The sequence below is a fragment of the Xiphias gladius genome, chromosome 2, assembly GCF_016859285.1.
Source record: "Xiphias gladius isolate SHS-SW01 ecotype Sanya breed wild chromosome 2, ASM1685928v1, whole genome shotgun sequence".
NCBI lineage: Eukaryota > Metazoa > Chordata > Actinopteri > Istiophoriformes > Xiphiidae > Xiphias > Xiphias gladius.
In genome coordinates, this window is record NC_053401.1 from 7,678,083 (window position 1) to 7,693,188 (window position 15,106).

At 41.4% G+C, this 15,106-nt stretch overlaps 2 protein-coding genes across 3 annotated transcripts; one reads left to right on the forward strand and one right to left on the reverse strand.

Annotated features, from left to right (window-relative positions):
- The first annotated feature begins 458 nt into the window (after positions 1 to 458).
- On the forward strand, positions 459 to 5,670 carry LOC120803492. Of its 2 annotated transcripts, none has more exons than XM_040151994.1 (3): positions 459 to 639; positions 2,348 to 2,967; positions 4,729 to 5,670. In XM_040151994.1, exons 1-3 carry the CDS (start codon positions 617 to 619, stop codon positions 5,121 to 5,123), a joined length of 1,038 nt encoding a protein of 345 aa, XP_040007928.1. In that variant the 5' UTR covers positions 459 to 616; the 3' UTR covers positions 5,124 to 5,670. The 2 variants fall into 2 exon arrangements, with proteins under 2 accessions (XP_040007928.1, XP_040007936.1); XM_040152002.1 differs by lacking the exon at positions 459 to 639 and adding an exon at positions 1,016 to 1,146.
- A 2,807-nt stretch (positions 5,671 to 8,477) lies between these two features.
- On the reverse strand, positions 8,478 to 9,273 carry lepb (leptin b). The gene is made up of 2 exons (XM_040150601.1): positions 9,118 to 9,273; positions 8,478 to 8,798 (listed from the first exon to the last, which is right to left on the reverse strand). Exons 1-2 carry the CDS (start codon positions 9,271 to 9,273, stop codon positions 8,478 to 8,480), a joined length of 477 nt encoding a protein of 158 aa, XP_040006535.1.
- Positions 9,274 to 15,106: the final 5,833 nt, after the last annotated feature.

Genomic DNA, 15,106 nt, shown 5'->3' on the forward strand with positions numbered 1-15,106 from the left:
TTAGTGCGTCAGAGCGAACGCACCTCTGTCAATGTGACATTACCGCCTCGGCCTCGTGGCAGTGGCTCGTTCTCGGCCACGAGGTCCTTTGAACTATAAATAACAGTGTCAGTGATAAGCTCCGTTTAAACCGCGATATCAACAAATACGGCACTGGCCGAGGTCAGTTCTATTGAACTCGCTGTATTGCCAGGCAACCACCATCAACCACAGACAAAATGTTTAAGCAACTCCAATTTTATCTGTCATTATTATTAAAATGACACTGTTGCTGCTGTACACGGTCTTTTAATGAGACGCTTCCGCCCGCGCGCTTTCGGCTGGCAATTTGACGGGAGCGCGCGCCGCGTCGCGTCGCGTCGCGTCGCGTCAGTCGCAGCCGGCGAACCGCGCGCTCACGGGGGCGGACTGCGGGAGAGCCGGCGGGCGCGGAGGCGGGGCTCCTCGACTCGTCAGTTCCTCTCGGCGGTCGCCCGCGTCCAGGGGTCGCCGGGCCGTGGCTGCGAGGAGCCGACGCCGTGGCACGTTGGACCAGACGCCCGCGCCGAATTTTTTTTTTTTTTCCCAGGCATCCGAGGAGGAGCAAGGGCGCGCCCAGACGCCTCAGCGCCACGGGATGGGGAACGGACCGCTCTCCGGGTAACTGAGCCAGCGACACCGCTTGGCGGAACTCGCACGGGCATGAAAAGATGCAGGCGGATGCTTGGGGTGCGGATATCCTCCCGGGGGCCGGCGATGCATTTTAGGTTGACGTGGTTTCGCCGACTTCGGGTGGTGCATGGTGAAAGTGTGTTTAGTGTGACGCCACGGCCACGTTCCTCGGAGCTTGATCCCCGCCCCCCCTCTCCTGCACCTTTTCAGAGAGACGCTACAAGCCCCGGGGGCACGAACATCCACAATCAGAGAATCTTGTCATTCTTTCATTGTTAGTGAAATATCGGAATTTAAATTAAAAATAAGCTCAGGTGGAAGTAATTGAGATGGTGTAAAGGTAGGCACGTGCGTGAGCAGTGCTGTGGATCGGCCACGAAGCACCATATTGATCGATCGATCGATCGATTGATCGATTGATTGAAGTTGTGTAGAGGTGTGAAGCCCAGATGAACAGACTAAAAAAGAGGACTGGGTTCCAGAACATCTGATGAGGTCTGAAGGTGGTTTACAGGTGGCTCAGTCAAAGTGGCACATTGCCTTACTGGTTATTCATGTTTTCTGGAAACATTTATCCTACTGTGTCTAAATTTTTAATTAATAATAATTTTAGTCTTAAGATTTATACTAAAAAATAAATAGAAATGTAAAATATCAAAGAACAGTTCATATTATACAGACCTGGTCTTAGGCAAGTTGTTGAGTGAACATTTTGCATAGTCAAGCTGTTCGTGTGTGTGTGTGTATATGTGTGCGCACATGTATGAAGCCAATAATCTGAAAAACAAATGTTTGACTAATAAAACGATCATCTTTTTGTTCGGTGGTTGGGTGCACAGACTTGCATTCATAGGGCCGGCGCTATGCCCTCACTGTGGTAGTCCTGGCCAGGTCCACGCCAAACATTCCCGACCCCCAATCTGATCCAAGCAAATCTATTTTGGTTTCATCGGGGGCCTCTTTTCATGTGCTTCGGCAAAAAGTTTAACCTCGTGGGTTCGTGAGCAAACATTTTCTCGTTGGACGCTGTCCGTAGAGGTCAGCTTCATGCAACGTCCTTGACACTCTCCGTTCAGTCGCTGAAACACCAGTTTCCACGGACGGCCCCTCGTGCCAAGTCAAAAGCACTCTCCCGTCTGTTTTTTCTAAAGCAAGGTTGCGTAAATAGCGAATTGTGCTTGGCATCGTTTTTCGAGGATGGCCACTGCGCCTTGTGTTATTGGTAGTATGGCTCTTTCTCGACCTCCCAACCACTGCTCCAGCTGTGTGTCAGCCTATGTCCACTAGCCTGCTGATACTCTTGTACTGTCTCCCATCTCTCTGAAGCCCTACAATCTGGCTTCTTACTTGTTCGTATCAATATTGGAACTGGCATTATAAATCCAGTATCAGTCTATCGGCTATAATGTGATGGGTAAACATCTGTGAGGCATGTCAAAATGCAACTGGTATCTGTGTGTGTCCACGAAAACTACTATTTTTGAACATAACAATTGTTGACCAAAAAATAAAAACAAATTATGACATATTATCTAAAAATAACTGCAATACCCAGGTTCAATTTTTCTGGATCTGGGGGGGATATACAGTAGAGTCTTCAAATAACTAATGCTTCACAGTTTTTATGCTCATACCATATTACCATTTTAGTACTCTGTCATTTTAAAATCTGACTTTGGTTTGTCATTTGTACTAGTCTCTTCAAGACTGACTCAACCCTGTCGGAACAAGTCAGTGGAAGGACGTTCTTGGCCAAGAGGATCAGGAGCGGAATAACTTATTATTATACTCCATTCCCAGAGGCAGGGGAGCGGACATTATGTCCTGCCAAAGACTCTCAAACCTCCACAGCTCTTTGCCCCATTTCATCACCGTCACCCTCAGCTCTGCCCCTCAGCGTCGACCCCTCTGCACATCCTTCCTCCTCCCAAAACCAATCAGATTCTGCCTCCACTTCCCGTCCGCTTCTTCTTTTCTTCGCCTGGCTCGGTGCCCGGCCAGCGGCGGTGGCCAAGTACAGGGACCTTTACCTGGACCGCGGCATGGATGTCCTCCTGGTCCAGAGCGGTGTAATGCACTTCCTGTGGCCTCGATGGGGGCTCGACTACGGACTGGAAGTTTTGAAGATTCTGGAGGAGCCTCAGTTCTCAGGGAGGGCGGTGCTGGTCCATGCCTCTTCCATCGGAGGTTACACCTTCACCCAGATACTCACCCATATCTCTCAGGGACCGAAAAAATATGCGGGCCTGACCCAGAGGGTGATAGGGCACATCTATGATAGCTTGGTGGCTGGCAGTCTGGAGCACATGGCGATAGGTGAGTGAGAGTGATACACCACGTTCCCACTGGGACTCAGGTTACTTTTGTGTTGGATATGTGTGTCGGATCTTTAAATAATTCATTAGGCATCTGACCTACTGCTTCATATTGTCAGGAGTCCAGGAAATCCTTGTGGCAGCTTGTTTCTAATCTGCCTCAGAACAGTGGCTATTTATACATTCATAAGTTTATATCTATATAAGGCTGTAACTCAAGATTTTTTTAAATAATTGGTTAATCTCTCTCTCTCTATCTCTTTTACGATTAATCATTTAGTCAACAAAATGTCCCAAAATAGTGGAAAATTCTTCTCACAGTTTCCCAGACATCAGGACAACCATTTTTTGAGAATAATGACTCTCTGTGGAAATGAGAAATAGTATTCAAATGCTCCTCTAGCAGTAATTCTTCAAATAATGAATATTTTACATACAACACGTGTACAAAATTATTGAATACATTGAAGGAATACAAGTTCTGGGGCTGACTACTGTTTGCATTGCCAATACAATACCTGAGCTTTGGTATCGTGGCCGACGTTGTTTATGGCGGGACCGCGAGAGCGGCCAGCCTTACAAACGCGAATGTCTGTAACTGAGTGACTGACTGAGTGATCAAGTTCCACCATTTTTTGGCCGGGTGAGTGTTGGAGTTTCCCCATTGGCCGCTGACCTTAGTGATTTTTCTTTTCTTTTTCTTTTTTTCTTTAAAAAAAAGGCACCTGGCAACAAATCTACCGACTTTATGGACAAATCTTAGTTACTTTCTGTAGAAGAGAGTCACAAGTATTGCCCTTATAGCCCGAGAGCAGGCTTTCCCTCCACAGATACATCTCTCTATACGTCTCAGTCAACTGACCGAACGGCAGCTGACATAGACGTGAATGAGCTTCTTCTTTTTCTCTCTGAGTGACCATTTCACAACGAAATATAGTCGAAATCGCAGCACAGCCGTTGTCTTTAACTGATGCGTATGGCAGTTTTTTCAGGCGACGTCGTAGTTATAAAATCAGGATGTTAGCGGTGCAGAGCAGCAGCTTGGAAAGAGCTTAGAAGTGACTCCTGTTTAGCATGTGGTCTTAAAGGGCTGCGTTACAGTCACTATTTCATATTTGTTCCGTTGTCTGACAACAGACTCAGAAAAACGTGTAAATGAGGACAGCGTTATTGGGAATTCGGCTGTATTAATATACTGTATACGTGAGCACAGAGAGTAGGAGAGAAGCAAACAGATAAAGGGCTGAAACTGACACTTCAGTGTGACTTACACTGTCTGAGGACATGGTTATCTTCCATGTCAACAGAACGAATAAATGGCCATAAATCCAACAAGAAGTCGTAGGGGGGAAAAAACCATACTCTTTATACTACTCCAGAACTTGCCTTAGAATCATCACATTTTAAAGTTTCCTTCAGTATCAAAGTAATCTAGTGATAGCTGACTGTTCACCTGTGGCTACATTACAAACAGGAACTGCTAATAGCTAATTTGGCTTACTTTTAATGGTGCCAATTTGCCAAAAATATACACAAATAAGGGAGAATAAAAAAATAAAAGACTTAATGTGTGGTTCACAGCACTACACTGACTGTTTACAACCCTCTAAGCAACAGAGAGACATTTCCGTCAGCACTCATTCTTCAAATATTGAAGTTTGATAACCAGCCCTATACTGCGCTGTGTGTATATTTGTAATTGTGCCCTTAATTATAAAAAATATGAAACCTCTTAATTATTCGCTCTCTTGTCGCTATTCAGGCCTCGGTAAGACTCTGGTGCCACGTTTCGAGGGCTTTGTGAAAAGCACGGCCATGCTCTACTTCTGGCTCTTCAAAACCCACACGGCCGACTTCTACGACAGCAGCATCCAGGTTTTCCACAACAACCCAATCACCGCACCAGCCCTCTTCTTCTTCAGTGAGAACGATGCCCTTTGCAACCCGGCCGTCATGGAGCAGTTGATTGAGCGCTGGCGGAAGACGGGCATGGCCGTGGAGAGCAGGAAGTGGAAGGAGTCGAAACACGCGGCACACATGCGATGCCACCCACAAGACTATCTCTCTACGCTGGAGAAATTCCTGGAGTCACTGCCCATTTCCTCCCGCAAAGCAAAAATGGAAACTGTTAGGGAGTCTAATTGGGCCCAATTTTGAACCTTTAAGATGCTTTATGATTTCAAACAGAAGACACCTTATTTATTTTATCTGGCTACTGTGGCACTATTAACAGTATCATAATTTAACAAAGACTTTTTTTCTCTCTCCTTTTAAGCATTCTCAGTTGTTTGACTTTGTTGTTTTGATTTTAGCCAAGGTTACATTTTGAGTAATATCCAGTATGTAATGTATCACTGTGGAGCTTATATCACGTGGCGCTTGTTTTGCAAAGAAAGTGTTGGTTAATGAACTGCTGTTCACTACTCAATTAAATTCACTTGAGTTAAATTTCTTCAATTATATTTATTCAATTAAATGACACTAAAATGTACTCAAATTGAATTGACTTAAATTAATTTAATTTATATTTACTCAATTGAATTAAATTGATTTAAAGTAAAATATTTGTGCTAAATTGATAAAATAAATAAAATAAATTTTATTTATTAATTTAATATTTACTCAATTAACTCAAATTGAGTTAAAATTAAAGGAAGTGTTGGAAAGGAAAATGCCCCCCAACAACGTTTTTACTTTAACAGTGGGGAAAAAAAATCAAGCAACCTAAGGAAGAGCATGCACTTTAAATGGTGAGCTGTGGGTCTTTAGCTCATTTTGATCATGTACTGTCACCAACGCAACAAAAGGCAGAAAGGTGTAAAGGTGTTTAGTATGAGCAGGCTGTTTAATTTCCCCTGTAATCCTTGTTACCTCTGAAGAACACACCAAAAAAAAAGTAATCAAACTCAGATATTATTGCTTCGATATGGTTATGTGCATATTTTTACATACTGTACAGTGTGACAGTCTAGCTAGTAGCTATACAGTCACTATGTCACTGCCTCAGTGATAAATTCGCTGAATCTGTTTTACCGATATCCCAATGTGTGGAGTGTAGAGCGGTGACTTACCCTCTTTGGCCCAGATGCTTCTTTCTAAATTAATCTTTGATGAATGATTTTTTTTTTTTTTTCCCCCCCTCCATTATAATGTGGATTGATGTGTGATGAATATTACCATTGAAAGTCTGCGTAATTACATCATAAAAACAATTTCAATCTTGATCTTGTCTGTACTTCAGCATGTATAAAAGCACGAAATGCAACTTTGAGCGCTCCCTGCCCGTCCCTGTACTCGTCTCGGTGTCTTGCATGTGAGGGATGAGGGGCTCGGTGGACTGTAATACTCTGTATATACTGTGTAAGTGTCACAAGGCTGCTCGGCAGTGTGATGGGAATGATGAAGAGAGTCATGGGAGTCACACTGGAATCAAATTTATGGATTTCTGTCTCTTGTATAATGTATTCTCATTAGTAGTAATGCCCTTTGTGAGGTATAAACACTTCTTCCATTGTGTATTGGCTTTTCTGCGACTTTCTTTTCCAACAGTTCTCACCAATACGATTACCAATATTGACATTTTCCCATCCCCACGTGTGGAATAAAGACTACAGTGACTCACTCTCTTTGGCACAGATGCTTCTTTCTAAATGAAACTTTCGATAAATTATTTTTCCCCCCGTTTTAATGTCAGGAATATTACCACCGAACGGTAGCATAATTATGAGAATAGTGTAAGTCCTCGCTCATCCCGTTTACTTCAGCGCTGACAAATCATAAAAATGCAACACTGGGCGCTCCCTGCTTTTCGCTGTGCCCATCACTGTGTCTTACGCATGAGGGATGAGGTGTTCAGTGTACCCTAATACTTTACAGCTGTGTATGTGTCCCGAGGCTGCTCTGCATGGCCATGTCAGTATTAGTATGTGGGTCAGAGTTCCAACTTTAATGGCACATTCTTGCGCTTTGCCCAAATGGCCGGACTGCCAAAATGTTGACCTCTGCAGTCTCTCCCCACAGTTATGGTTTATTCAGTACTATGGGAGGAGGGTTTTTTTTTTTTTTTTGTTTGTTCGTTTTGCTATCAATAAATGTTGTCCAGTAACCCTGCAGTTTCTGAAAAAAGTGCTAAAATGTTGAGAAATTGGAGTAGAGTTTTATCCATTACTCAATGAAGAAATCATTTTTTAAAAAGTTAACTCAACTCTGGGTTTAAAAAGATAAAATATTTAAGGAAATTTCAAAAATTAACTGAATAAAATAGTTCAATCTATTGAAAAATCCAAATATAAATGTCTATAAATTTCTTCCATCTTAAAGGACATTTGAACATAAATGTTAGAAATGCTGTAGCCAAAGTGAAAAGTTTTCTCACAGCAAACCCTAGTACATGTCACATCTTAAATCACATCATCATTATTATTATTATTATTATTATTATTATTATAAACACATTTATGGTGTCACACTGCCACGACAGTTACAAAAGCCTTAGCATACATTAAAATTTGACTGTTTCAGTTGGGTGTTTCAGCTTAGTATAGTGTCTCTCTGTAACATACGCATGATACTAATATAGTGTCTTTGTTACAGAAACAGACACTATATTGAAATTTCATTTATATATTTTGGTATAATTTTTTTTGACATTGATTCATTATTTTCTTCTAGAAAACTCGACTAGTTTAATCAAGTAATCAATCAATCAATTTTCAAATTAATCTTTTAACATTTAGATTTATAAAGCATGAGAACATTATTTTTAAAATGCTATTTAAATTTATTTTTTATTTCCTCCAGGGGTGTAATGGTGAAGAGCAGAAGGCTGATCAGACTTTAAAAACCTTAGATTTATTTTCAAAGTAACACACAAGTAAAAAAAAAAAAAATCGACAGGCAACAAATACTTACTAAAATCTTTATTTCAAATCTTTATTTCAAATGACATTTCAGCTAAAAAAAAATGTTGTAGTCTGTTGCTTTCAGTTGTATGCTCAATGTTTCTGCTCTGTAAAATATTACAATAAAGAGTACACTTCAAATCAAATACCATTAACACTGCACATTCATCAAATTATTTTACATACTTTTCCCTACACAAGCTTCCATATAACAGATTACCCAAACCGACGTATACACGTTTTAAATTGTAAACCATATTGGAAGAAACATCTGTTGCTTTATCTATTCAGTTGTTTAATTTTAAAAAATATTTAAATATTATCCAAATCATATAAATAAGTCTACAGATCAAATATTTTTCAAACTTGTATAAAATCTTTTCTGTGCAAACACTAAAACTACTACACCTCAAAAGCTACTTTTTTTTGCAACCAGAGGAAGAACAATATTCCTTGAGTACTGAGAATTAATCTGAAAATGTTATTCACATGCTTTTCATCCCTATGTGACAGAAGTCCTGTTACGGAACTACCATGAAAAAAATAGTATGTGCAAAGACGAATTGACACTGAGCTATTTGTGTATGTGTGTGATGTGAGAGTGGATTTCTCAGCAGACCTTTAGTTTGTCCCTGTTGAGAAGCAACTTCTCCAGGTAGCGCTGCACCTTCGTCAGAGTCAGGTAAAGGTGACTGTCCGGGTACAAATCGTCACTGGTCTCTCCACTGGGCCTGGCCTGGACGGGGCAGTCCATCGTCAGGGCGAGGGAGCGCACCCTTCCCTCCAAGCTGGAGACATCAGCCTGGATCTGGCCAAAGAGCTCCGTGAAAGGGCTCTGCAGCTGGTTATCCAAGATTCCAAGGCCATGGCTGATGCTCGTTAGTCCCGCAATCGAAGGATTGGTCACTTCTATCTGTGGAGCTACCGGCAACTAAGGAAAAGAAGGGAAAACACGTGTCCAATATGTTGCATAGGTTGACTGGGAATATTTAAACCTTAACAAAAAAATCTTCCTTACTTTGATGAATTTCCTTAAACTATTACATTACCATGATATAAGTGCTCTCAGAAAATTTAGCCTCACGTTAAACCTGTAATATGTAATAAGGATAAAAAAATAATCATCTGTTGCCCTTCTCTGAAAAAAAGGCCAGAAAAGGACAGACATCCCACGCTTTCCTTAAAACACACCGATTAGACTGCACCGTGAACAACTGGTCGACTATGCTCTTATAAAGCAATGTGCATACCTTTGTCCTTAGTTTCTTAATGTGGACCAGGGTTATCTGAGCAATGTTTATAATGTTGTGTATGGTGTTTCTGATGGAGTCCCCCTTTGTGGGAAGACTTGCACAAGCAGGCGCTGCCACAAGAAAGACATAGAGGAGGGCCAGAAGGACGTGCATCCTAAAAGAAAATAAAGTAAATCAGTTGTTAAAATGAGAAAGATGCTATAACAGAAAACTGCTCATTCACTAAGTTATATTAAAGCTTTTCTTTTGCATTTTTAAAAATGCATTTTTTACTTAATAAAATATTAAAGAGTATTACTTATATTGTTATCATTATTTCTGTCTCCACTATAATACTCTCCTAAATGGTAAAACATCCTGTAATAGTCTTACCTGTGGTATTGGACTTGTCGCTGTGCTCCTGTAACGCTGGATGACAGAGCGATGACACATGCCTCTCTGCAGGTTTCCCTCATTTAAATAGTCTGCTCTGAACTCGAGTCTTGCCCAGGGTCCATTCCCCTCCTCTCTCCTCCCCCCTGCTCAAACCTGAGCCTGACCCTCACAGGTCAACTTCTCAACACGCTCTGATTATGCACGGAATTCACACTAAATGCCATAAAAGAGATAGATCACATCCTTCTGACGCAGTCACTTAGAACTGGCAAGCATCCCCTTTGTTTTTCCTCTAAGATTATTCAGCCTGTTTTTTGATGTTACAATTCAACCTTAACTTTAGGAAATGGAAAATGTGTAGGTAGACTGTAGCCTGAGCTGGCACCATGCAGTACAAACCCACTAAGACCCATGTGCAAAACTGAAGAAAGAAACATGATGATAGGGTAGAGAAGAAAAGAATGGTGAAATGCCGCATGTGTATGTAAATGCCATTTTATACATGGGTGAAATGCATTGTAATATTGCATGAGAAACCGGTATTTGCATTCATGTTTTTCAGAATAAAGGCAGTGAGTCATCATCTTGCTGCCTACCATCTTTAACAGTCCCCTGATTTTCTTCACACGTGTCTTTGAAAGCAATGATCTTATTTTTGAGACGTACATGGAATGAAGCGCCGTGAAATCTTGCCTTAGCTGGGACGTGGAGCCTATGACGTTATACCTGTTTTTATCATTGTTGTTAGAGGCAAAAGCAGCGGCAACAACTTGAAAATGGAAACTAATAATGACACACACACACACACACACACACGCACACAGTTCGTAAACTGTGGTGGTTTCCAGGGGGGTTTTCGAGTTCAGTCTGAAGGCCTGATGCTCCAACCACCAAGCTTTTAAATATGTGTGTGTGTGTGTGTATGCAATTACTGTATGTGCAGAAGAGATTGCACCCGCCACTATGCTGCACACTGCAGGAATGTTCCTCTATGTCTATCTTAAATCAGTGTTTCCCCAGTGGGAATTCCCTTGTTGGCCAACAGCAGAATCTCCAATAACGCCAGTGACACCATGACCGTCAAGTCAAACCGTCTGTGAGCACTGTCACCTTCATATCCTCAACGTGAGGAGTTACACTGAGCTCCCGCGGCGCTTTCGCAGGAAACGTGTCACAGGAATTCATCACTGAATGCCGTCTCTGGCTTCGATTCTGGATCGCGCTTCGTTACGTAGTGTAGTTAGCGAGGTGTACTGGGGGAGTAACTTCTTCTTTAAGAAGTACTGTCTAATAAAGTAAGCTAATAAGTTGGCTAATACTCAGTTAAGTCCAAAAAACAAATATGTTCGTGTAAGATGTTTCTTGGACTACCCTTTTTTTTTTTTCTAACTGTAGCTTATATTACTTAACAAGGACAACACTCATAGGTGTTTTTTTTTTCTCTTTGCAGGAAATTAATTAATCAGATGAATTAATTCATCAAATTAGTCAGTCTGACATCGTAAGCCATGACTTCCTGATTCAATGGATCTCGGATTTCTACTTCAAAGGAACACACAGCAACAACTGGGCTTAAATAATGAAAAAACGTATTAACCACACCCTGCTAACACAGGATAAATGCAATGACCGATGATTAGGACGCAAAGTGGAGCAAAAGAACCATGGTAATCAATAACTGATATGATGAGCAACATGATAAATTAGGCAATGGTGGGAGAGAATGTGTGTAGGTTATGGACGCTATGGCTATATTGCTATATGGCTCCTATAAATTAAGTTTACAGACTAGAAGGTGGAACCAGTGTTTCAACATCGACCCATTCATGAGCAAAAGCAAAGGTGGCTTTTGTCCACTTCAGTTGGCGGTCTGAAGACTTTCGGCTGGAACCAAAGCAGTTGGTAGTTGCAGTTGTTGGCTTTTCATGGCGGATGGTGGATCCTCCCTGAGGCGTCATGGGTTGCTTAGGCAACAGGTTCCGCCAAGTCTTCTCCGCTGCTTTTGTTTCTAGGAGGTCTGCTGGACTTCTCTCCCTTGGCACCGCTGATGTTTGCTCTGTAGGCACTCGTGGCGGACGGCCTGTCTGCCCGTGGGTTGATGCAGAAACATTAACGCTTCTAATTACGGTACCTAACCTTCGCTTGATGACTTAAAAAGGGACTGGTGTTGGCCAAACGACACAAAACCTTCAAAAATCTTCAAAGCGAAGCCGTGGTAATAATTGAAAATTTATTAAAAAAATATTGTAATGCACTTTCTGCTCTTCTGAGTTAATTTGTTGTTGACTTGGCTTAGAAAATAGAGGAGCAACAGGTTGGACATATTGATAAAAAAGCTACTAAAAACACTTTGCAAAGAAAGAACAAAAGACACAATGACAAGCCCCACATAAAGGAAATAAAATGCAGGAATGGCAAAAAGCAAAAATGGCACAAAGCAAAATGGCAAAAAGCAACTGGCAAAAGAGCAAATGGCAAAAGCAAGGTGCAAAGAAAGATCAAGGAAAGACACGCTCGGCTGAAGGCCGGGAGTGGAGGAAGCTGGCAGGATGGTCACGTAGTAGATATTGCGTTGAACTTGACGTTTCAGATTTCGGCCATTCTATAAGATAAAAATCAGGGGATTGAGCTAAATCAAAACATTTACTGACTTATATTACCTGGGATACAGAAAAGGTGACATTTATTTTTATGTTATTTCAGACGTGTTGAGAAAGGAGAAATCTCCCGTTGCATTGCTTCAGGAGTGTGGCCTTTGATTAATGGTAGATATCTGTTAAGAAAGAGGGAGAGAGAGAGGACGGGGGAGGAATGCAGTGATTGTGGGTGTGAGTCCACTGGGTCCATGGTGTGAAGAAGGCCTCACACCTTAATGATAGTTATCTTTTTTTTTTCCCTCATGTTGTCCTCTTTGAGGGAAGTAACAGTCAAATATTAAAGGTGAGTCCTATTGTGGTGTGATGAACTCCGGTCAATTTCGTGGCGGTTGCTCTTGTTTAATCCCATTTGCCTCGTGTCCTCTACAACCATTACGTGGACATAGATCTTTCCGACATGCTAGAAGCTGGTCTGTTTTTTGGAGAAGGTCTTTTGTCTCTGTTTCTTGTCCATGTGATGCTTTGATTGCAAGAAGGGAGGCGAGGAGACCTTTTTTGGTTCGCAGCTCTGAACGTCCGTACCAAGAACTCTTTAATAGCTTAGGGACTGAGGCCAGCCCATGTCCGCTACAGTATATATATATATTTACACACACACACACACACACACACACACACACACACACACACACACACACACACACACACACATATGTGTGTATATATATATATATATATATATATGAGTGTGTGTGTGTGTGTATGTTTGTATGTATGTGTGTATATAGAACATACATATACATTTTAGAAAACCCCTATTTTTCCAGTTTTTATTGAAACTTAAGCAGTTCAAGTCCAGTCAATAACCTTAAATGGTAGAAAGGTCAGCAGTAAACTGCCCAAGGTAAGAAAAAAAAAAGTTCAGGTCACCCAAAACTGAAAAATCATGTAAATTTCATCAAAAACAGGCCTTCTTCAAGGATTAATAAATTGGTTAATTTACAGCTTTCCTGTAGCAATGGAAGGAAATTAACCCTTGAAAGTAAATGCAAACAATTCCTACAGATGCCCCAACTTCAGTTCGGCTGCTGAATGAGTCAATATTTAGAATAAATTTAGTTCAATAAAAAGATTCAACCATTCTTTGTTTTTCAATCTCCTTATTGTTTATTTGTTCTATGCTTTAATTTCAGAAATACTAAGACTTTGAATTATGTCAATTTAAATAACAGCTGGACAAATGGAGGTGTTCTAAAACGTTCGACCGATGGTGTAGACCCAGAGACCACTGGTTATGGATGCTACTGAAGGCCCCATCGAGGTTCTCTTTTGCCTTGTCCTGGGGAAAATAAGGGGAACCCAAAAACTCAGACAAGAAGAGGGATCAGCTTTTCGGCTTTGGCTTAGTTCATAAACAGACAGCTTGCTCCCCTTAGGAGGCCCAGCCTGGCTTTACAGCATTAGTGGCTCCGAGGACAACAGCTGAAGGACAGCGGACTAGCCAACAGCCCAGCTGGAAAATCCAGGGCCTTTGGGGCAAACGCAGAACTTCTGCTTAAGTTCAGAAGGAGCAGTTAATAGTGTCACCGAACACTTCATATCTAGGGACATCGAGAAAACGGAAAAGAAAAAGGTTTGCATACCGCGCGCATTCCGAAAGACACTTATATGTGTGGAATCCCCCAGTCAGGGAGGTAACCTGTCCTTGAGCTGTTCTTGTTCTCAACTAAAAGTTTTAGTCACAAATTCGGAGGACGTACCCTCCCTCTTCATATTGAGGAAATCCCTACTACAGTAATTTGTAGTCATTATGTAGAAGGTGTGGTGACAGTCATTCTTAGTTGGATTGCAAAATTAAGCCTTGCGGACTTTTTTGTGCTTTGCAGGATGGGTCCCTTTCAATCAGTGGTGGACACTTCAGGTTGTTAAGAACCATACGAAATAAACTGACCTATTTCTTAGGTTGACAAGTTGACCGAAGAGCTGGAAAAACTGGTTTTGTCAACTGGGGGATTTTTAAACTAAGGAAAAAGAAAAGTCGGTCAGAGACAATGAAAGATGGCTTAGAAATTCAGACCGCATGCAAAGTTTTACCATGTGACATAGAAAATGTTCTTTCAGTGAGTTCCTGATTGGGTTTTGATTCTGAGGATATCTTACATATTAATTCGCATTCATCTAGATTAAATAAATATCTTTTTCGCAATTATCTTATTTATTTTCTAACAACAACAAGCAAACTATGCGAATTAAACATTATTCCTCTGCAGACAGGGTAGTGGTTGGCAGTGATTAGTCACTGAGCCCTGAACTATTCCAGTAAACTGATTCTTCATCTTCATTATTTCCACAAACTCATCTTTCTTATCGCTGCTGTTGTGCAGCCATCTCCCGTTCAAACTCAGTGCTAATTGAGACCCTGCTCTGTCGTTGGCGATCCAGTGGCACAAGATTCCCGGAACTTTGATTAAAAACTTTGTTGAGCGAACAAGAATCATATAACGTAGCTTGCCAAAACAAACTGTCTCATCCATCCAGTCGGGCTAGGGCACACAAACACATTGCTCGTTTCTGATGGACGAAGAACGTGACGCAGATGGAAATACTTTGCTTTTAAAGTAGATGATAGAGGGAGTCAAAAATGGAAACTAGGGAGGAGCGATTTATTGGAATATCTGCTTTGTTCAATTCCAGTAAGCTGACATGGCATATGGCCACCTCAGTTCGACCTCCTTTTTTTTCACCACCAACTAACCCACCCCTTCTGGTGAAAACATTTTTCTGTGCACCATTGTTGTAGGGAACCAGTAGTCTAGGCAATGCCTTGTCTGCACAGGAAATAGTTGTGGTTTAATACAGATGACTAAGAGAATGAATGTATAGTAGACTCAAACCTTAAAGCTTAAGGATCAGACATCACAGACAGATTTTACCTAAAGTTCAGTTATAAACCATCAAAGCTGCGTATTTTCGTTGGACTCTTGTAAACGCAAAAAAAACCCAAAAAAAACAAA

What these genes read in the sequence shown, in the direction of transcription:
- LOC120803492 (XM_040151994.1), top strand. Translation starts at nt 617, where the DNA reads ATGGGGAACGGACCGCTCTCCGG. An exon ending in GGGAACGGACCGCTCTCCGG is followed by an intron (nt 640 to 2,347) that starts GTAACTGAGCCA and finishes CATTTGTACTAG; the next exon opens with TCTCTTCAAGACTGACTCAA. An exon ending in TCTGGAGCACATGGCGATAG is followed by an intron (nt 2,968 to 4,728) that starts GTGAGTGAGAGT and finishes GTCGCTATTCAG; the next exon opens with GCCTCGGTAAGACTCTGGTG.
- lepb (XM_040150601.1), bottom strand. Translation starts at nt 9,273, where the DNA reads ATGCACGTCCTTCTGGCCCTCCTCTATGTCTTTCTTGTGGCAGCGCCT. An exon ending in TTAAGAAACTAAGGACAAAG is followed by an intron (nt 8,799 to 9,117) that starts GTATGCACATTG and finishes TCTTTTCCTTAG; the next exon opens with TTGCCGGTAGCTCCACAGAT.